At 37.4% G+C, this 19,438-nt stretch overlaps 1 protein-coding gene across 4 annotated transcripts; it reads right to left on the bottom strand.

The window, feature by feature from the left end:
• Positions 1–363: 363 nt before the first annotated feature.
• Positions 364–18,492, bottom strand: SERBP1 (SERPINE1 mRNA binding protein 1). 4 transcript variants are annotated; one of them, XM_082832425.1, is made up of 8 exons: positions 18,072–18,492; positions 14,137–14,287; positions 13,501–13,641; positions 13,299–13,388; positions 12,584–12,703; positions 9,691–9,868; positions 5,937–6,110; positions 364–4,345 (listed from the first exon to the last, which is right to left on the bottom strand). In XM_082832425.1, exons 1-8 carry the CDS (start codon positions 18,382–18,384, stop codon positions 4,289–4,291), a joined length of 1,224 nt encoding a protein of 407 aa, XP_082688551.1. In that variant the 5' UTR covers positions 18,385–18,492; the 3' UTR covers positions 364–4,288. The 4 variants fall into 4 exon arrangements, with proteins under 4 accessions (XP_082688551.1, XP_082688549.1, XP_082688548.1 ...); XM_082832423.1 differs by having other exon boundaries at positions 12,584–12,658; positions 18,072–18,476; XM_082832422.1 differs by having other exon boundaries at positions 13,299–13,370; positions 18,072–18,476.
• Positions 18,493–19,438: the final 946 nt, after the last annotated feature.

The raw sequence follows: 19,438 nt of genomic DNA, 5'->3' as shown, positions 1-19,438 counted from the left end.
CAGTCAACCTATGGAGTTAGAGACATTAGTTTTCTTACCTATACAAAATACTCATAATTGTCATCTTACGGAAAAGTCAAAATTAGCACAACAGAATTATCTTAGCACTAAGTGGTTAAGTGCCACTAAATGTGAAAAACTATAATCGGGCACTAAATATACTATTTTAGCAAATTTATACTTTCCTAACAGCTTTCAGAATTTGCAAGCTAAACAATTTTTTAAATAAGATCTTCCTTACTAAGAAGCTATCAAGTATCTTGCCCTTATTCTGATTAGAGGTAAGGGGTAAAAAAAAAAGTTTTTTAATACTTCTAATTTCACAACTTCCCAGGAGGTAGGGTGATTTAATCTGTACCTGGAAGTAAACTTTTTTTTTTTTTTAAAAAAAAGAACTTATATGTTGACCTGAGAGTGATGCTTAGATCAGGGGTCAGCAAACATTTTCTGTAAAGGACCAGATGTTTTAAGCTTTGTGGGCTACACACATCTTTATAGAATAATTTTTAATCCTTTTAAAATGTAGAAGCCATTCTTAGCTCAGGAGCCATACAAAAACAGGCCACAGGCTGAAATCTGTTGGCCCCTGGCTTAGACATAGCACTTATTTAAATGATACTCATTACTCATTTCCGATGTTAGTAATGATTTCAATAATTTATATCCTAATCACTTTCTGAAATTAAGCTTATCCTTTAGGTTACAACCTTTCCCCATATTACTGATCTAATGAATTCCTCTCAGCTTGACTTATTTCGATCACTTCTCTATTTGTCTAACTTACATCAAGTAAGATTCTGAAGCTGAGAGAACATGTCATAGGTAAACCCAGGCTGAGCAAAAAATCATTGAGCCCAAATTTCTGAAAGCTGCCACTTAACATACAGCTCAATGGTAAAACCTGATAGTTTTACAATGTTTATAGATTATCTCACTAATTACTAGAACTGAAAATTTGACTAGGGATTTTACTGCCTTGTTACTACTGTAAAGCATTCTAGTCATCACGTTCCGGGCTTTCTCCAGTGAACCTGGAGATGTGGCTTGTAAGTGTTCCGACTCCCTAAACATTTATTTACACGTTAATCTCAGCAGAATTACAAATGTCTGCATTAGAATCTATTTTCTAAGCATTTATTTATTTTCTTTACAAAGTAGAACTACAGGCATCTGAGAGCCTGAGAATTTGCTTTACCGATTACTTCAACGTTGGGATACAGATGTCCATTAGTATACCTGATATGATCTTACCTTAAAGTCAAAATCATTCCAGTTCTAGTAGCTCCACATTTCTAAGTTTTTATTTAGCCCTTTACTATTTGTTGATTCTTTCCATATAATGCTAGTGCTCTTAAAAATATATTTTAAAAATCCAATATACCGTATTCAGACTTTCTATGCAACTCCCTAACAGCATAACAAAATTTTTCTATTTCAGGACAACCATCTACAGCAATTCGAAAAATAACACAATCAAAATGAACACTTAATATTCTCCCTCCACACCCACACCAACAAGCCCCAAATGTATTTACAACTAGATATATGTCCTGCCTCCACTTTTTAAATAAAACTGAGTAAACTTAGACGTATAGTGCCTAGCGACACATATTAAAATCTTTCGTAACTCTGCACAGGTCTCAAAACATTTAATTATAAAAAAAGAGACCTCATCCCAATCATCAATGCAAACTGGAAACATGTTAATAAAAAATATAAGCTCTGGCATTATTTCCATTTAAAAGCATCAAGATAAAAGTTCATTAGAACATTCTATCAGCCACCAAAAAACAAACGACCCCCCGACATTCAGTATGGTTAACCTTCACACTCAAAACCATGGTTTGCTAAAAAGAAATGCCAATTGTCTTGTCAGTCCTTGAAATTCATTTTACAAGAACTTTCTTATTATAATAATTAAAATAGGTATCCCTCCCAAATGTTGACAGCCTAGTTTAATAAACACCCCACATAAACAAAACCTAAGTTTAAGGAGGAAAAAAGAAATATGAGCATTACCCTTGGGGGTGCACACATAGTCAGAAAACACATGACGATAAATGGGCTCCTATTTGATTGTTTTTATGACTTTTAAGAAGTGAGCATGAAAATAAAATCTTTATTTTCAATTATTACCCACCAATAAGAGAAAGTTAGGTTCACAGTTTTAGCTCTTGACACAAAGTGAACTAGGAGGCAAATTTACATCCATCAGATACAACTAATGGACCAACTTTTAAATTCCAAGCTATCTTGAAAGCTTGCAACATACCAGATATTGCTGTGTATTCTCTAGTGACAGAATGCCAGCAATGGCTGACAATGAATAGAACTTGTGATGGGTTTTTAATAGCAGTGTTTTTTTATATGTTGCTAGGAATCAGGAGGTTTATAACACATTCATGTCCAGAAATGAGTTAAGATACTTCTAAGTCTAAACACACTTATGTATGAGTGTGTTTAGGAGTGTGTGTATGTTGCAATCTCAAGAGGGGTAAAAGTCCATATGGACTAAATTAATACTTGCCTCTGGGTAGCAGGTATGTTTGTAAATATAAAATTATGTTAAACATTAGCACCAGTGCAGAACATGCTCAGCATCATAAGATCCAAAACACCAGCACAAGTTTATCCATCATTAAAAAAAAACCAATTACCTCCTTCCTAAGATGTCAAACTAGTAGGTAACTAGGTTAATAAATCTAATCCCAATGAACAACTCTTGTACTGTACAATTTCTCATTTAGAAGTATGGGGAGAACTAATCAGCTAAACAGACATTTTATGATTTAAAGTCTTAAATCATAAAGTATTTTAAAAACTGGACATTACCATAGATAGAAAATTACTAATAATAGTGACAAAAAGATCTTCAAAACTGTAAATAAAACCCCTTTCCTGTTTATCAATAAATGTTGCAGAAGACTTAAAAAAAAAAGGTCCTAGAAAGCCTGTTTGATTATTCTCTCCATGTATGTTTTAGTCAGTGGTGATGCTCTCGATCAAGAAATCCATTATTAACCTAATTCTCTAAGGGAGGAAGAGGTAAAAGATACTTATCACTTTCTGTGGACTCTATCAACTTAAGACCAAAATGAATAGCAATATAGGAAATTCAGAAACAGTAAAATTTTTGGTTTGTATTTCATGGATGGTGCTGCTGTTCCAACCTTATAAAGTAAAGCTGTCTGCTTTCCAAATTCCAAAAATTAACATACCCCCCCACTTACCATACTAACCAGTGCCCTTTGGTTTCTTTAGAACAAGGGTTGAAGGGTTGATTATGGATGTACAATTTTGATTTGGGACCTTTCACACATACAAATCATACTGAGCGGCCACTTACTTTACAGAGCAGTTTAAATATTACGCATTAGCCAAATTAACTTGTTCCACCCACCCTACTGGAGGAGGAAAAACCCAACACCCATAAAACTACTTCACTTGACAGTATGTGTCTATCAACAATAAGTAGCTTAAACAACTTTCACCAGTAAGGTGTCTAGATTGGTTTTTAAAACAGGAAAGTGACATATTTTAAAAGTAAATGTAATTAAAATTGTGAATCAATTATAAATTGAACCTAATGAACCATGCAGGAGCAAGGGTTAATAAACCAATGTGCTTTGAATTTGTTCAAGTACGGATATTTCTGTATATAAAGATCTAGCATATATAACAGCTATCATGAGAAGTGAAAAAAGACCTTATCCCCAGAAATGAAAATATTAAAACTAAGTTAAAATACATAAAGTAGTTAGTATTCCACACAGCATAAAATTTGACAATCAAAGTTTACATGTCTCAGTTGACCATGTGTGAAAATGCAAAGCAGGTATTAAAACTGCTATTATGTCCAATATTTAAAACCAGTTTGTAATAGGGGGAACATCTAAATCCTTAATTAAAAAACACAAATGAAGTGAAAGCTTTAAACTGGTACACACTGTTCACACCTATATTTCAAGTTTGGAAATGCATATTTGCAAGCAGCAATACAAAAGTATTCATGAAGAATGCATAATCTCTGAAAATTATGAAAACATCCCCGCTACCAATACATTTCCTAAATACAAAACTGACTACCATATTGTTACTTCTGTGTAGCAGGAGAAGTTCATTTTCAAAACAGATAAAATTCAGTCTTTAGGTGTGAATGGTATGAATGACAGTCTTTTTTTTTTTTTTTTTTTTTTTTTTTAAATTTCTTAGTCGTTTGGGATCCTTAAGCATGCAAGCCTCAAAGAGGAGGGTCCACAAGGAACCAGGGTTGTCTTATGGCATCCAGTTAAGCCAGAGCTGGGAATGCCTCTGGGTCATCCACATCAGGAGCAGAAGCACTTGACTGAAAAAGAAACAGAAGCAAAATTAAAGATTTTCAAATCTTATTAATATATTTCCAGTGTCTACATTTAGACACAGAATTCTGGAAATACTTAGTCTTATTACAATAAGTAAAATATGTCAAAGCTTTTACTTTTGAAAGGCAAAATTATGGATCAGAATAGGACTACAGTTGGGGAGAGATTGGGATTGGCATATATACACTACTATATATAAAACAGATACCTAATAAGGACCTACTGTATAGCACAGGAAACTCTACTCAATACTCTGTAATGACCTATATGGGAAAAGAATCTAAAAATGAGTGGATATATGTATAACTGATTCACTTTGCTGTACACCAGAAACTAACAACATTGTTAACCAACTATACTCCAATTAAAAAAAAAAAAGAATAGGACTACAAATATTTGCAATGAGCCTTGTCCTAAATTTCTATCAAGATCTCAGAAAACTCCCTAGCAACAGCATGGGTTATTTTTCTAATAAATCACACAAGTAGATTCACACAAGGTATGTATGTGGATTCTTACTCAGTTGTTCAGTATCCTTTTATTTTCCCCACTTGCTAAATAAGAATGGCAGCAATATGACAGCAGGCTAAGAAACCAATTACAATTATTGAAGCAGCACATTCATGGCTATTTACAGTCAAAATACAAATTTTTACAAAACAAAAAAGTATTGAAAAGATCCGTATACACAATGCCTTTAAAAAGAACCCATGTTACAGAAAGAAATAAAAAATCACTACATTGTTATGGGTGACCATAAAATCTAGGATATTAAGTTACCACTATAATCAAACATTGGCAGACTCAATCAAGCAGATGGGTCCCCCAATTTGCATATCAGGTGTTGAGAATTCAGGAGGACATTATGGTTGTTTCCTAGGTAGACCATAAGAAACAATAAACTAACCCAAGTTATCTCTAATACTTTAGTAACATCTAGTCATTAAAACCATGGACTTTGGCATCCGACAGATCATTTCAAATCTACCAATTACTAGGGCTTCTATCAACGTATTTCAGAAGAATTTGTTTTTTGTCACACTTAGTACAAGGCAATGGAGATTACAGAAAATAGGACACAAATGAATCCCAACTTACAGAACAGCTCTCATGAACAAAAAACAATCAGTCAATGCCACAAAATTATACAAAGGAAACAAAGGTTTTATTAAGCTGAGCCCTAAAAAGCAGTGAAGATTTGTCAAGGCAAAGTAAGTATTTGGCATTTCAGGCAGACCTTACCAAAGGCCAAGAATCACCTTGGTTCCCTTCACCTGAATTTCATCTTCTGTAAAATGGTGGGGTTTTTGTTTGTTTGTTTTTGTTTTTTTAGCACAGTACCATAACTGGCACCAGATAAGTACTCGATGAAGGGTGGTAAACTTAACTACTGGCAGCACTATTCAGTCACGTAAGTGCTTTAAACAAAAAATATAACCTAAAATGCAATTTCTTAAAGGCATGCATGTCAACCTTTTTCTTCTTCGACTTATGTCCCCAAAAGGACCTAGGGCAGTGATATATGGAAAGAGGTCCTCGAATTACTTAAAAGGGTAAAAGAAACCTTAAAACTACCTTGTCAGTCCTGATGCCACGGTTTGGACGTCCACCACGCCCACGGCCACCTCGTCCTCCCCTGCCACCACGTCCTGGGCGGCCAAGGTCTCCAAAATTGATCTCCAGCTGAGACGTTATATCATTTGCTGGCTTCCGGAAATGGTGATCCATAACCGAGTCTTCAGCATGAGCCTAAAAATTTAAGTGAAGGCCACTGGATGATTAATAGGAAAGTAATGTTGCACACTTCTAAATAATGAGTTTTCTCCTAAAAAGACCAAAAATCCAACCTGCTCTTTGTGTGAAAAAATATAGAAACACCTCTACAGGTAACAAGTAAGCTTTGGGATCAGCTACAGTAATCTAGGAGGAATAATTCCCTTCACTTTTCTCTATTTCATGTTCCCTTAACTTTAAATTATAGATGATATTAGCAAGTCTTGATTAGAGATATAATCACAATTATTCAAGTGGCTGGGCCCCATCTCACACCTACTGAATCATCATCTTTAGCAGTGAAGTATGAATAAGTACATTTAAAATATGCCCTTCCGATTAGCATTCCAATGTGAACCTCTGAGGAAGACTTGGATAGATGGTATATATTTCTATTAGAGACATTATTGAATATTTAAGTTTTAAAGAGAACTTTTGCTCTATACTCTTCCAACTATGACCTGGGAAAGAAATTATATATAAACTTCTCAAAATGCTTTTCTGTTCATATATAACTATGTGTTCTTCCATATAAATTGGAGAACTACAAATTCAAGTGAAACACAACGTTACATAAGAAAGGAACCTTGAAAAGCTGTGCACAAATAAAACCATGCCTTAAATTTACCACAGGAACCTTCTTAAAAATGAAGTCATCATATTTGGGAAACCCAGAACCTAAGCTACATAATGGACTCTGCAAAAAAAGGCCAGAGAATTTTACACTGCTTAATATCTGATCTCTTTTGTATGCTTGGGGTGAATGGGTTTTAATCTTCTAGTTAGAAACTTCTCATACTAATTTAAAGTATGTTTTAATTTTTCTAAATACACATATAATCCTCTTTTCTGAAGAGATATTTCACTCTTTCTAAATAGCTTGTAATATTACAACTGTTAATAATTACCTTTTAAGTACAAATAAATTTTGTATTTTTACACAGATTTTCATTCCTTTAATCATCGAATACCCAAATTAAATGTCATCCCTTTAGGTGAACTTTAAAGGCAACAGAAGATTCTTTTTAAAATATTATAAAGGAGCATAAAACACAGATGCAAACCCACAAAATCACTAGCAAATTAAAGTCAATGATATATACTAAGTCTCTGATTTTAAACGTTAGCTATTGCAATGATATCAATTTATCAATTAAAAGCATTTATAGGTTTCCAGAGCACAGAAGCAAAAAAACTTAAGTTGATATACTACTGAAAACATCTTGAAGGTTTTACTATAATAATAAAGAGGAAGTCTGGATGTTCAGGTTACATCCCCAACCTTCAAGTTAACTAGTAGGATAAATTTTTTACAAAGTTTTTTTTCTAGAGCACTGTATGACAATGAGGAAATAAGAGCTCTGGTCTCAGCTGTCAATAATTCAGTTCTCCATTTCTCAAAGTTTCTTTCTTTCCCTAACTACTTCATATTTGTTGTGAAGATGAAGATAAGTAAAAGAGAAAGAGTACTTAAAGCACTGTATACAACAAACTTGAAGACCTATCATACCGATCTTCCTCAAATTACAATGGTGTTGCATCCTGATAAAACCTGAATATCTTTAAATCCAAAATACATTTAATACACCTAACTTACCAAACATCACAGTTTGGCCTAGCCTACCTTAAATGTGCTCAGGACATTTACATTAGCCTATAGTTGAGCAAAATCATCTAACACAAAACCACAAAGCCTATTTTATAATAAACTGTTAAATATCTCACATAATTTATTAAATGCAGTATTGAAAGTGAAAAACAGAATGGTTTTAAGTGTATCAGTTGTTTACCCTCATGATCAGGAGGCTGACTGGGAACTGCAGCTCGCTGCCACTGCCCAGCATCACAAAAGACTAGCGAGTACTGCATATTCAGCCTGGGAGATCTAAATTCAAAATTTGAACTATGGTTTCTACTACATGTGCATTGTTTTCACACCATTTTAAAATCAAAAAACCAAGAAGTTCTAAGTTAGGATCAATCTGTATTCAAATGATAAGGCCATATATGCCAGTAAGGCTGGATTTCATGTACATACATCACAAAGGCAGCATAACTATAAGGGTCCAAACATACAAAAGTGGCTTGATAATGAAAATGTCCTGATTTCAAGATTACTCACCAGCAATTTCACATTTTATAATTTTCTAAAATTTCTAATTATATACATCACCTTGTATAATAGTTATTTCTTAAAAGCTCGATGTAAAATAATACTTAAAGCTGGGACACCTAACCTGATGTCTAAAAAATGCATGAAGAGGCTTCAGGGTATTAATGATACTAATGATACAATATATCAGAACATTTTATATCTATGTGTCCTATTCTGGAGAAAAGTTCCATCGGGACCCCAAAAAGGTCATGAATAATTGTCTCCAAGGTGCCAAGGTAAACCTCTTTCACATTAACCTGAACAGTTTAATAATTAGTTCAAATGAACAATCTCCCCGAAGTGAACTTTCATGGTTCTTTAAATAAAGAATTCTCTTTGTTTTACAGATACACAAAACAACTTTGTCTGCAAGAACTACAAAAAAATAACCAAAAGCATTCTAATGAAGGAAGATGTTTTTTCTTCCCTACAGGAATTGACAATATCCTCATTTATACTACCTTCATGAAGTCAATGTTTAAAAAATCATCTCCAGGGCTTCCCTGGTGGCGCGGTGGTTGAGAGTCCGCCTGCCGATGCAGGGGACACGGGTTCGTGCCCTGGTCCAGGAAGATCCCACATGCCGCGGAGCGGCTGGGCCCGTGAGCCATGGCCACTGGGCCTGCATGTCCGGAGCCTGTGCTCCGCAACGGGAGAGGCCACAACAGTGAGAGGCCCACGTACCGCAAAAAAAAAACACAACAACAACAAAAAAAGTTTTTTAAAAAAAATCATCTCCAAACCTCTATTTTATTTAAAAGTATTTCCAAGTTTATTTCACAGCTATTTTTTTGTTTAGAAAATTAAAATGTGGATTTTATTGAATCTTTTTATTACAGGTTGCCTTCATAACATTTCAATTTAACTTTGTGACTAAAATCTCATACTTACACAAACCCTAAAAGGATACAGCAGTGAGATTTTCCTCTAAGAATGTGCCCCAAGGCTTAAATAGAAGCTACCAAATCAAAAGCCACACACGTTTTTCTCAAATATTTTCATTAGTTTCCTTGTTTCCTAAGGAAAGGAAACTCATAAATTAATTCTCTGGTCTTTACAAGACATCACTCCTCAGTAAAGAAGGATAAAGATTCCTGGATATTATATATGGCATACGCAGACAGTTTCCCACATAAAAATGCAAACCGCCTAACCTAATACAAGTCTTAATGACTCCCAGTTAGGTAAGATTTTTTAAAATATTACACAAATTTGAAAGAATAATTTCTTAGACTATATGATAATGCAGTTTATTTTCCTCTTGGGGCAATTTATCTGCCTCAAATAATCCTATGTAAAACTTTTTATAAACAGATTACCCACGTGAAATTTTAACACAAAAATTGTAAATGCAATTCAAGACATCTGAACATTTTCAAACACCACAAAACTTCATTTTACCTCTTCACTCTTTGACTTATGAAGAACAAATCCCTTCTTCCACTGCCCATCAGCACCTTCATTTGGTTTTCGGATATTAAATTCTACTTTTGCCCGGTCCTTATTTTGAATAGCCTTCCATTCATCCAAAGTCATTTCTTTTGGGCCTTCTTCCTTTACTTCTTCAACTTCATTCTCCCTGTGTGAAAATGTTTTAAGTTTTACACGTGGTAAGGGGCTTATAAAATCATATAACTTACAATTATAAGTAAGGAAGTTAACCTTGGCTGGTTGGTAATCTTCTAGATTACCCAAGGACAGGAGAATCACAGTTTTCTTTGTAACCCAGTGGCTAACATGTGACTTGGCAGAGACCAGGAATCCAATGTTTGAATTACTGAAAGCGTGGATAACTAAGGAACATACAATTCATCTTCATAAACTCTTAAATGATCATCTATCAGTAACACAATCTTGAATTGGCTATATCAAACCTAGAACACATTTTTTAAAACCATACTACTGTTTTTAAAACTTACACTATGTGATTAAAATCATTAACCTAACTTCTCCTAAAACACATTTTTTAATTTCCATAATTTTTCACAATACATAATTTATAACATATATGAATGTAATCATCTAGGACATCCATAAGCAACCAAGTTTCATATTCTAGAATATAAAAGAACTGTTCCCCTATCCTTTAACACTTAAGGCAAATCTTTAATTTCTACAGATCTTAACGTTATATACTCCAACTTTCAAACGAATCGGTATATGAAAACGAGACTACAGTTTCACTAGTAATGGAAGTTTCTACAAAATACTGGTTTCAATGCTTAACAACAAATTAGTTATTTCTAAATATAATTCTCAGGCTATAACTATTACATATTATCCCTTTCCCTTTTTACAGAAACAAAGCATGGGCCTAGGAATCCACTATTTAATCTCAATTTCCAATTGTCACCAAACAAGTTGTTTGCTATTTTGGGAGCATTGCTTTCCAAAGATAGCAGGTGATTCAGTTAGCCTTGCTCAAATATCTCCTATCTCCTGTCTGTGCTACTACTCTTTACTGTTTGACAAATCCCATCTTAAAACTTCCCAGACCAAGCTTACACTGAATTGATGAGATCTAGACTGTAAAGTCCAACCCTGTCAGTTTACATATCAGAAAACTAAAGACTGAAAAAAGGTCCTAGGCTACGCGTAAGTTGTACCACAGCCAAGAAAAGAACTCGGCATACCTTTATCATATCATGAAACCATGACACCTACCGTCAAGGGTAGGATTGTAAGGATCAAATGAGACAAAACAGAAGCTCTAGAACTATACATAAGGAAGCTAATCAAATTCAGCCAAAGCTGTTTCTTAAATTTACACCTGCACATGCAAGACATAATACTATGTTCAGATTCTCCCCTATTCTGGGGTAAGACTAGAGGCTGTTCTAATGTCATCATCATGGTCTTTAGACCCAATACCCCCTTTTTAGTCCTGGGAACTGAGCTAAGGATTTGCTTCCAATACCCTATCAATAACATCCTTTCCTTCTGATAAAGTTGTAATCTTGTCAGATTACTCTTTTTTTTGCAGGGGCAGGGGGAGCGGGGGATCGCGGGCCTCTCACTGTTGTGGCCTCTCCCGTTGCAGAGCACAGGCTCCGGACACGCAGGCTCAGCGGCCATGGCTCACAGGCCCAGCTGCTCCGCGGCATGTGGGATCCTCCCGGACCGGGGCACGAACCCGTGTCCCCTGCATCGGCAGGCAGACTCTCAACCACTGCACCACCAGGGAAGCCCCCCAGATTACTCTTAAAGTGAGTTAAACATGAACTCTTCATTAAGGGAACAACATTTATGTTGAGCTTTGTAAAGTACTTAATGTTACGTAAGGTTCATCTATCTCACCTATCACAGTTTCATTGTTTACCACACAAAATTAAGACTCCATAGTTTCGTATAAATGAATTTATATTACCAAGTTCTACACATCACTTAACACCATGTATTTTTATCTACTCTCTCCAATAGTAAATTGATTATTATTCCTTATTCAAACAAATCCACAAAATATGATTTTCCAATCATTAATAGTGGTTCACTGTAAGAACAACTCTTTCTGGAGAAAAAGAGAAGTTTAGAAAAGCATTGCCTCCCTAAATGATTTGAATATGCCCTGATTAAGAATTACTGACCTAAATAATCTGTAATGCAAGACTTTAAACCACATACCGAAAGAAATGCCTGGCATATAACTTCTGCTTGTATTGATGGAAACCAGAGGAAGGCATTAAATTATTTCTACTAGCATAACTTGAGTCTTTAAAACTCTCCCACACCCTTGAACAAACAATTTCAAAACCGTCTTCTAGTGAACTGACAACATATTCTGGCGCTTGCTCTCCTCACACATTTTAAAACAAGCCAATAATGCCATGTTCCAAATTCTATGTTGATGGAAAAAAAAACTTCAAGGAGATGGAGCAACTAATTTTAAAATGGTCATGTTTTCTCATTTTAAACTGTATTAGAATAAAATTTGTATAGTTACATAGAGTCCAAAGTACTTTGAACTACGAGTTCCAAATATTTCTCAGGTTAAAACAGCTATTTTTGTGCTTAGGGTTAACAGGATTTACTAAAATACGTATCTTCCGTATCTTTTTAAGATGACAATGGTAACTTCAAATAGAAATAACCACTTCTATTTGTCAAACCATTAGAGCCCAACATATACATTTGTAAACCACTCCTCAAACACTATTTGAGGGAATGGAGTACAATAAAGTCTCTGCTTTTAAAAAGCAAATAAATAATAGCATTAAGCCTACAGGTTGTTTTCTTGTTAAACCCCAAACATTTCAATGCTCAAGCATTACCGCTACCGTACACACAAATCACTTACTTATTTTCAGTGTCCGCAACTGGATGTTCTTCACCCTCAGGTGTTTCCTCAGTCACATTTGATTGCTCCAAGTCACTGCAATTATAAGATATTGGTTTCTGAATGTATTTGGGGGACTCTCTAAGGAAAGAAAGAAAAAAAAAGGCATCTAGGTCCATTTACATGTAGCTGAAAGTCTTCACAGAAATATTTTAAAATTCTCACATTCCCAATGTCTTTTCCTACTAAATTTACTCCCCAGTAGACCACTGAGAGAAAATAATTTAAAAATGTATACTGATCCAAGTTATAGCTCAAGTACATTACTCAAAAAGTAGTATGACAGCAGTTAGTTCTAAAATAAAGCCTTACTGGCTTTTCAAATTTTTGTCATCACCAAAGGGGTCAATAGCTAGAATAAGAACTATTAAATAAGAAACATACAATAACATAATACCCAAATAACCTCAAAATAGGATTTCAATAAAAGCTATATATCCATATAAAAAGAAAAATTAGTACCATATATTTTTGAAACGTAGAAAAACTGGTCATTTGATACATTATAATCCAAACATATCCAAAAAAGCATTCATTATCTTGTAAGGAAGTAGCTCTGAGATAAGAGCATCCATCCTTGTCCCAGGGACAAGTAAAAATTTAATGGGCAAACCTCTAGTAAGGTATAAGATCAATTTTATTAGAAGTATTTACTTAAAAAAACCAGAATACCAACGTTAATTCATCTTTGACAGTTCCCCAGTTGTGAGATCCGCTACCTCCACGCTTGTCCTCATGCTTCAGGCCACTGTAATGTGAAAAAGAACTAACAAAACTGAGTTAACATAATACTCTTTAGTTCTAGAAATTCAAATTTTGTTTTATTAAAGTAGTAGCTTCAAATATAAAAGTATAATAAAAACCAATATAAGACTTACGATCTATCACTTCCACTATGCCTATCAAATTCACGTTTGCCACGAGAATCAAAGCCATCTCCCCGGCCCATTCCTCGTCCACGACCTCCTCGACCTCTTCCAAGACCACCACGGCCTCGGATAGGCCGGTCAATAATCGGTCTGTAACAAATAAAAAAATATTATATACTTCTAAGGTTTCTGGTAAAAGGAAGAAGGGAAATTCAAAGGCTCAAAGATGCAGGAACATATTTACTGGCTCATATCCCAAAGCAAATCAAAACTAGGAAACTCCCCAACGTAAGAAAATTACTTTGACATTCTCTAAAACTTTACTACTAATACATATACTTCTTCCTTGTTACTCATTTCACATTATAATCTAGTAAAACTGCTATTCACCAATATACATAAAAATTAAAATAAAAACATGTAACCTTCATAACTGAAGTTTCATTACAAGAAATCTAAGTTTGAATACTAAAAACTGTTACCAAAATGTCCTAAGAACAACAACACATACTTAAGACGTTTCGCTAGAAAAACTGATAAAATTAACTAGCCACACTGCTTCCTGGCAATTATGCTCAATTTATCTGTGTTAAGATGTCTCTCTATAAACTGACAAAACATGAAGAGATTAAGAAACAATCTTGCCTATCAACTGAAAATTCTCCTCCTTCACCCTTTTCTTCAAGTGGTTTTTCAAATCGTCGTTCACGAGGTGGTCGCCTTTCTGGTCTCCTATCAATTATCTTCCCTTCACCCTGAAGTTGCTGATCAGGTCTTCTTCCAACACGTCTTATTCCTAAAATGATTTTTAAAAAAACACGTAAGCAAATTATTTTTTGTAACACAAAAAACTAGGCCTAGGCTGTTAAAAGAAAAAAAAATTTACTCTTTAAGTCCATTAACTAGCACTTCCCACTGAAAAAGGCTAACACTGGGCATCTCTAAAGTGTAACAAGGTACTTCAGAAAAATTCCTATTTAAATAAACTTGTTTCAAACTTCCATTCAGTTTGCCAAATCACTTTTTTCCCCTAAAGCATTCTCTATAACTGACCTGGAAGTCATCTGGGTAGCCATTATTTCTCTCACTTTTCAAGATGCCAGTCTCTTAATTTAAAATTCTAAATTTAAAGAAATTTTAAGCAAATGATACATTTTGGTTTTAAAGATACCAAAGATAACACCATTAGCCATTCATAAATAATAACCAAGCAAACCAACACAATCACCAGGTAAAGACCCCCCAAAAAACCCCAGTGAAGACATTATTTTATTTTATATAATCTGGAGGGGGAGAAAAAGAACAGAGTAAAAAGACTGATGATTCTATGAAATTACAAAACTGAAAGGAAAACAAATGGCATTTAAGATTACATCTCTGATGGATAACAAGGTCTTACTGTAGAACACGGGAAACTATTGATATATTCAATATCCTGTGATAAACCATAATGGAAAAGAATATATTAGAAAAAAGAATGTATATATGTATAATCGATGAATCATTTCACTGTACAGCACAAATTGACACACTGTAAATCAACTATACTTCAATAAAAAATTTTCTCTATAGTTGAAGATAGCTATATAACAGCAAAAAAGTACCATTTTCCTCTCCTGTTGCAGTCTACATACATATATATGTATACATATACATACATACCACACCTAACTTTTAAAACATACTGTTATGCAACCAACAGGAAATAGTCCACTTATTTTATTATTATGGAGATTTTTTTGGTTTGCCCTTTCAAGTATCTTCGTTTCCAAAGAATCTTTAAAAACCACATACACAAAAGGACCCCTTTTAAGCAAGACACAGAAATAGAAACTTGTGAAACTAAGTGATGGCTGAAGCATTTACTGATTTCCCCCTTCATTCATTACTTTTTTCCTGTTAGTGTCAGAGGCCAGAAAGGCAACCAATATGCATTACTGGTAGCCTTAAAGATAATAAGTAGATTGATGGTTAAATTCATGACTAATATTTTAGGTATGCTCTAATTCCCAATCCACAATTTCTGACAAAGTCAAAAAGCACCTGAGGAATTGGTTTCGCAAGAAATTAAGTTGGTTCACTCTGGTTCTTTCTAAGAAAGTGTAACACCACCAGGATGCCCCCAATTGTTCGGCTGCTGGTAGCCAAAGTCAAACGGTAAATGTCAAACTCTTCAGTGAAATTTTAAGGTCCATTCCATACACTCTCAGGACAGACCAGAAATCTTAGATCTTACACCAAGGCATTTTAAATAAATTTCATCAGAGGTAGTATATTAGGGTGGAGCTATGGAACCAGTCCTTATAATATCCAAGCCACACACCCAAGTGAACAATGGCTTGCTTCCCCACCCCAATATCCAGTATCAGGCTTACAGAATCTACAACACTTACAAATAAATCCACCCAATGACTGACATTTAAAAATGCAAGCGTCTCTTGATTTTCACTAGATTCCAGGCTTCTAACATTAAAAAAACAAATGAGTAGATGGTGTCAATTCTCAAGTTCCTCAAATGGCCAAAAGACAAACTACAAAATTCAAAGAATATAAACATCAAACACACATCTAAGGCAAGTAAGTCTAGGATCATGCCAGGACCTCTATTCAAAGGCAAGGAACACATGATCAGGTTAACAATCAATCCCATGACAAGAGGCAGGGACTTTGTTTACAGGTCTATCCTTCCCCAATGCCCAGAATTGACTGCTAAGAGGTAAGGCCTCAAAACGATTTTTTTCATTCAATATTTTTATAGGCTTGTGTTTTATGCAATTTAAGGTTAAGTGTGCTCTGAAATGCTGACCTAAGGAAAATGTTGATAGGTAATAATGGAAGTTCTCCCAAGGAAAGACTACTGAATGTTGAACTCGGTCCTGGTCATAAATTTATGAAATGAATTTTTAACTTTGTAATTTAAAATACTAGGTTCCCGCTAAGAACTTATTTCAAAAATGGGCTTTATGATCAAAATATATGAGGGGTTTAAACCATGCTTTATGTTTCAAAAATTCAAAAGGGGTGAACACACTTCAGATTCCATTTTTTCACGTACTTTCTTTGGATTAGTGTGATGAAGGAGGTAAACTTGAGCAGTTTAAATAAATACACAAACCAGTGTTCCTTAACATAGAAATTAGATTTATTACATTGTGCTACAGATTGCTATAAAACTTAGCTGAATATTTAGCCTAAACGATGTATATACATGCTTTCTAATACTCCAACTTGTGCTTCCCTCCCCAACCTGTAATTTTAATACAACTGTTTTATTTACCACCTAGGTTCTTCACCCCAAACCTCACAAAGCTCTCTCTGTATTTTCTAAAAATTCTAAACCAAAACCTAACACAATTGTTTTGATTTTTTAAATTTAAATTAGTTGAATGTTATCAAATTCGACTAAAGCTAATGAGAACTCCTTTCAGAAGCACGTGGCAAAATTTCAATTTTCAACACATAAAGGAAACCTTTAAGCTTCAAAGCTTAAGTCCTACACCTACTTATTACGGATCGTGTACACTTTTTCTAATCCCCCACTGTTTTGCTTTTTCATCCATCACAAAAGACAAACCCGTAACGAGTGAGAGAGCAAAAACCAAGTTCAAGACAATCCTGCGAAGTTTACAGTGACCTGGAAGCAACTACTACCCGCCAATGAAATCCTGACCATGCTTCACGCACATGGGGAGAAAAAGCTGCACTCCAAAGGGCTCTGCAGCAGCTAACGCTGTGACAGCCTCGGCACTCTTTGCACCACGAGGCCCAGGCCAGGCCACGCCACATGAAACACTGCATGCGGGGGGTCCGGCCGGAGAAAAAGATCGTGACCCGAGGACGAGTTTCAGGTTTCCTGCCATCACCAATCTTCATTCAGAATTCCCGCTTCTGCTCAATCCAGGGTGGCCAAATTTCTCTCCCTCCCAACAGCCTGACGCACTCCAGCAAGTTATTAAGTTTGCAATAGTGGTGCGGGCGAGGGGATAACGATAAAGCACAGGGGGCACCTAAAAGGGCACCTCGCTCCACAACATCCGATAGGCTCGAACGTAGGGGGGTGCGTAGGTGGAAACTCCGACCCCCAGCTTTTCTCGGGGGTACCCCACGCCACCCTGGGACAAGACGGCAGGGCAGGAGCCTAAAAGGCACAACCGCACCTCAGAGCGGCGGGCTGAGAGAAAGCTCTGAGCAGGAAGAAGCCGCGGAGGCCCCACCATCCCGTTAACAACAAACGCTCCGAAAAAGAGCTCCCTTCCCCGAACCTCGGCCCATGCGCTCGCCCGCCAAGGAATCCGGCGGGAAGACAACAGCCTCCCAGGATCCCGACCACGCTCCTCCGCTCAGAACCTGAGGCGGGAAGGGGTGGCTCCAGGATCCTTGCAGGTGGCGGTTTGAACTTGTGGCTACCACGCTCCCAGCACCTTCGCAGGACCTGGCCTTCATCAGGCGGGGGAAACGCGAAGAAATCGGCGGCCAAGTCTCCCGCGGACCCTCGGAGCTCCAGAAGCCAGTGGTAGCCGCCAGTCCCCTCGCTCCTTCCCTCCATCCCGGGTCTCCCCCACCTTCCACCACAGCTTTACCTTCTTTCTTAAGCGCCACGGGCGGCTGCGTCTCCTCCTTCTTGTCAACCACGCCGACGTTGGGGGGCAGCGGGTTCTTGCGGTCTTTCTGGGACTCTTTACGCAGCTGTTTGCCCGCCGCGTTGGAGTTTGTCTGGGCTGCGGCCTGAGCTGCGCTCTTGGCCCCAGGGCCCCCAACGCCGCCCCCGCCGGCTTCTTTTTTCTTGTTCTCTGCTGCCTTCAGCACCTCGAAGGGGTCCGATTCGTCGTCAAATAACTGGTCGAATCGGTTGGTGACCACGCAGCCGAAGCCTTCTTGTAAGTGCCCAGGCATGATGGTGGCTCGGCGGCGCGTTCCTCCACGGATTGCAGCGGGCCGCGCCGAGCCAAGAGCGCCTGCTTCAGCTCTTCCCACAAGATGGCCGGGCCGAGAGAGGGGGGCCGTCTTCTCTTCCGGCGCCAGGCAGACATCCGGGAGCGGCCAGCGCCGCGCGGTACCATGGGGTGTGTAGGCCGAAGTCGCCTCTCCCGAGGCGGCTCCCAGCGTTAGGACTACAATTCCCAGAACACACGGCGCGACAACTCTTCGCGCGCGCCTCAGAGGCGGGACCTCACCGAGGGAGTGGAGCAGCAAGCAGAGGGAGGAGAAGAGTGGTGGTGGGCGGAGCCCTGCCACCTGCTCTCGCCACCCTTAAACTCTCCGGGTCTCGAGCTGCGCTGAAAACAGGAAAACGTGACGGCTTGTTTTGCTCGGGAAAGTTCTGAGCCTTCGCTTTTACGTCCCGCCTCTGGCCCAGGGCTAACTTTCCCCACCTGTCCGGGAGGTCAAGGTGACTACCAGTCTTACAAGTGGAGACTCACAAACTTCCAGGGCTGGCGGGTTGCTGAGGTGCCGCAGTTGCCTCACGAAGGCAGGACCCACTCTGTGTCAAGTCCCTAGCTGATCAGTTGCTGGAGTCGCCCTCCTGCAGCCCCAATAATGAATTGAGGCGCTTCTGTTTAATATGAGGCGGAATACGCTTCCTCTCGCGGGGACTGAACTCGAGCAGCAGAATCAACCCAAAAGACAAGTTGAACTATCGTATGTGAGTGTTGCGCTCTTTTCTTGTGTGAAGAATGCCGTGTTGCCACTAGTGCTTTAATTGAAGTAAACTGCTGACACTGCAACACTAGCCAGACGCTGGGCAAGCCTCGAAAAGGCACTGTTTGTAGAAACACTTTCTAGAGTCAATCCAACTGTCCTTTAGTGTCCGGCAAGCCCAGGATTGGGTGTCAGTAAAAAGTGCTCAAGAAATAACACTTTAGAGCATCTGAATGTGTGGTCTGCTGAGAGGTGCAGTGAGGGGAGGAAAATAATATCAGCGAAATAACTGTCATTACTAAAAGCA

This window comes from Leucopleurus acutus (assembly GCF_964270905.1).
Source record: "Leucopleurus acutus genome assembly, chromosome: 2".
Taxonomy (NCBI): domain Eukaryota; kingdom Metazoa; phylum Chordata; class Mammalia; order Artiodactyla; family Delphinidae; genus Leucopleurus; species Leucopleurus acutus.
The sequence above is the reverse complement of the archived record's forward strand: the minus strand, read 5'-3'. Positions and strand labels throughout refer to the sequence as shown.

Coding starts and splice junctions, on each gene's coding strand:
- SERBP1 (XM_082832425.1), bottom strand. CDS start 18,384: ATGCCTGGGCACTTACAAGAAGGCTTCGGCTGCGTGGTCACCAACCGA. Junction 14,288..18,071: donor CGTGGCGCTTAAGAAAGAAG/GTAAAGCTGTGG, acceptor AAATCATTTTAG/GAATAAGACGTGTTGGAAGA. Junction 4,346..5,936: donor GTGGCATCAGGACTGACAAG/GTAGTTTTAAGG, acceptor TTTCTTTTTCAG/TCAAGTGCTTCTGCTCCTGA.